Source organism: Schistocerca serialis, chromosome 12 (genome assembly GCF_023864345.2).
Source record: "Schistocerca serialis cubense isolate TAMUIC-IGC-003099 chromosome 12, iqSchSeri2.2, whole genome shotgun sequence".
NCBI lineage: Eukaryota > Metazoa > Arthropoda > Insecta > Orthoptera > Acrididae > Schistocerca > Schistocerca serialis.
This window is the reverse complement of record NC_064649.1, coordinates 23,303,079-23,306,699: the sequence shown is the minus strand read 5'-3', so window position 1 is coordinate 23,306,699 and position 3,621 is coordinate 23,303,079. Positions and strand designations below refer to the sequence as shown.

Sequence of the window (3,621 nt, the reverse complement as noted above, 5' to 3'; positions counted from 1 at the left end):
GTTACGCCGCTTTCACACTATACGGTTTTGACCGTACGGCAAAAAGCCGTACGGCTGTAGGTGTGAAGAAATGTATGGCGCCTTTCACATTATACGGCGACGGCAAAATGCCGCTGCCGTGCCGTGCTGCAGCCGTGTCTTGCCACTACAACAGACGGTCGCCGTACGGCAAGTTCGACAACAGTGGCCTACGTGACTAAGTGCATGCTTTCACACTGGACGGTTTTGAGCCGTACGGCGTCGACTAGTTCGTTGTAGTGTCGTTTTATTCATTTGTGTTTATTCTTGTTTACTGAAAAGTGTAGAAGAATGGATGAAATTGATACTGAACTTTTGATAACCTTGGTGGAAGTAAGACCTGTTCTGTGGGACAAAACTCTAGATGCGTATAGAGATCGTATTGCTACAAAGAATGCTTGGCGGGAAGTTTGCGTAGCACTGAAGCAAGATTTTGATGAGATGGAAGACAAAGATAAAAATGCGTTTGGTAAGTATTTATTTAATATATTAATATTACATTTAATACGTTTTAAACAGTTTTTATTTAACGTTATAAATTTTATTCTAAAAGTAAATCGTTTGTTTATAAGTAAATTACTGCTACCAGTCACGTTTTTTTTGTTTTGTTTATATTTTGCACGACGCGTTTCGGGAAATAATTCCCATCCTTAAGTGCGTTTTTCTCTAAGTTTTCATCATGTGTGGTGTCTTTTTATGTGTCAGGTCTTGCATTCTGTTTTCTTTACTGTAATTTATAAGAGAAACACGCACAAGACCTCACAAATAAAAAAACACTACACATAATGAAAACTTAGAGAAAAAAACGCACTTGAAGATCGGAATTATTTCCCGAAACGCGTCGTACAAAATATAAACAAAACGATTAAAAACGTGAGTGGTAGCAGTAATTTATTTATAAAGAAAACTATTTACTATACAGTCGCAGGCTTTCACAAACAATCTACAAAAAGGAAAAGGCTTGTTAATTTATATCTTTGACATCTGCCATGACACGCTTCCAGCATTTGTCATAAAATATTTACAAAGAGTGTTCCTTATGGCGTTGGCTGTCAGTCCTCCTCTTATGTTGGCATCTTGGGCTAAGTCTTCCAAACCAGTGAAGGATGTGGTGTCTTCAATTATAAATCCATCTCTCTGACGTACAAAATTGTGTAAAACAATGCAAGCTTTAACCATTTTTACTGCAAAATCTGGATGAACATTTAAAGGTCGGTGAAACAACCGCCACTTATTGGTGAGGATGCCAAAAGCACATTCCACATACCTCCTTGCTCTGCACAAACGGTAATTAAATACACGTTTCTCAACTGTCAAGTTTGTTCCCCCAAAAGGCCGGAGCAAATGCGTGTGTAGGCCAAATGCTGCGTCTCCCACGAAGAAGTAGGGTACTTTTGGACCTTCCGTACCAGGCAGACATTGGACGTCTGGAAATTCCAGGGAATTACTTTCTATTGACTTCCATAAACTGGACCGTCTGAACACTGAAGAGTCACAGTCTTTGCCATAACTTCCTACGTCGACATAAATGAACCTGTAGTTGGAATCCGCTACAGCCATCAGAACCACAGAAAAGTATTCTTTGTAATTGAAGTACATTGATCCGCTATTAAATGGGGCAGTAAGACGGATATGTTTTCCATCCACCGCTCCTAAGCAGTGGGGGAAATTAGCAGTACGTTCAAATCCAGCCGCTATTGATTCCCATACCTCTTTGGTCGGTCTTTGTATACATTCTTCCCGCAGTGATGACCAAATTGCTGTGCATACATCATTAACCACTTTACTTGCTGTAGAAATCCCAATTCTGTACTGGAAATGTAAGTCAGTGAAGGAACAACCGCTTGCCAGATACCTGAACAAAACGAAAAAAAATCAGTGACATTTAGTTTGCAGTGGACATTTTTTGTTACAGTTTTGCTTTTTTCTATACAAAATTAAAATGTTTTCATACAGTTTTGTTTTCTTTTGATGTAGGTATAGAAGTAATACGGAGGTGGACCAATCTACGAGACTCCTTTGTGAAGTCAAACATAAAAATTCAAGCTGCGAAAAAAAGTGGCTCAGCAGCAAAGAAAATGAAAAAGTATGTATATTCTGATCAGCTGCAGTTTCTAAAAAAGCTGTATGATGCTCGAGAGACGGAGGACAGTTTTCAATCGGAACGCACCGCCAGACTGGAAGAAGATATAGAAACGCAGGGCTCCGTCGAAAATACTGAGAATGTTTCTGGGCCATTTGATACAGCACCCACACAACAAACATCCAAAAGCGAGTGCCATACAAACAGAAAACATAGAAAACCTGATGCAATCGAAATGAAAATATTACGAGCTCTGGAAGAAGACAAACCTTGCAGCAAAATGTCATTTTTACTTAGTCTGAAGCCTCATCTGGAAAAATTTGATGAACAGGATTATCTTCAGTTTCAGATGGGAGTCCTCAAAGTTATAGAAAATATATATGAAAGGAGAAATATATTGACAGCTCAACCTCCTCCATTTACCCATTACACACCTCCCATGCCCTATAATAATAGATTTCAAGCTTATTCTTATTCACCTATGGAAAATGCTGCTCCAATATCCTCTTACCATACGCATCAGATTCGTCCTCCTCCAGCTGCACCAAACCCAACTACTTTTCTCGAACAACCATTACAGACTTCTCAAGGTCGCAGTTCTTATCAACGAATTAATAAAGTGCCACCACCATACCCTTCGCCTTCCACAAGTAGCCATGAAGGCCCACCATCAACAACGCAGTTCTACAACGTTTTTGCAGAGAGCCTGTCGCCACAAAGTGACAGTACAGTCAGTCCTGCTACAAACTCTTTGGTTTCAACTGCTGATATTGATATTGACTTTTCTACTTCATAATCTGAGCGTAATAAAAATGTAAAACACAAATAAATAAGTAAATAAACAGAACTAGTTTTTATGTATTAAATTACCTTAACGTGATAGCCAGCATTTGAACAGGTTGGATGCAATTGCGGAATTGTGTGTTTTGTCGTTGTAACACATCCTTTAGTTTTCTATGTAATTCGTCAAACGAGGTAATAGACATTCGGAAATAGTTAAAGAATTTATTTCCGTCGTTCCTCAAATCTTCAAAGAGTGTATAAAATAAACCCACTTCGTCTCTTCTCTGGTTAATGGGGTGTACCCACAAAAGACGACCTTTTCTTTTGCGGCGACGATGAAGCAACCACAAAGCAACAACTCGTTTACGGTTCATCTTGATACACACATTAAGCAAACTGAATAGACACCAACAACTGGTCACGTCAAAAAGCCGTGTAATGTGAAAGCAACACAGGCACGGCTAAAACTCGTACGGCTTTTTGCCGTACGGTCAAAACCGTATAGTGTGAAAGCGGCGTTACACCGCCGCGTCGGCTGCGGGGGTGGCGCTGGAGAGCTGCCGTAGCGCGACCCGGCCGCTGCTGGTTCCTACGAAAATAATACCTGCTAATTACATAAAGTCCAGGAAACACTTCAAAAAGGTGCTACACATAAATCGCCAGGAACAACTCAGAGGTGGGAAAATCTACCGGTATTGTACGAGGGCTATCCACAAAGAACATTACGTTTTGGAATT

General features: G+C 40.1%; 1 protein-coding gene across 1 annotated transcript; it reads left to right on the top strand.

Moving 5' to 3' along the window:
- The first annotated feature begins 309 nt into the window (after positions 1-309).
- On the top strand, positions 310-2,897 carry LOC126428362 (uncharacterized). Its single transcript, XM_050090292.1, has 2 exons — positions 310-487; positions 1,996-2,897. The coding sequence occupies exons 1-2, from the start codon at positions 310-312 to the stop codon at positions 2,895-2,897; spliced, it is 1,080 nt and encodes a 359-aa protein (XP_049946249.1).
- The last annotated feature ends 724 nt before the right edge of the window (positions 2,898-3,621 follow it).

Coding starts and splice junctions, on each gene's coding strand:
- LOC126428362 (XM_050090292.1), top strand. CDS start 310: ATGGATGAAATTGATACTGAACTTTTGATAACCTTGGTGGAAGTAAGA. Junction 488..1,995: donor CAAAGATAAAAATGCGTTTG/GTAAGTATTTAT, acceptor CTTTTGATGTAG/GTATAGAAGTAATACGGAGG.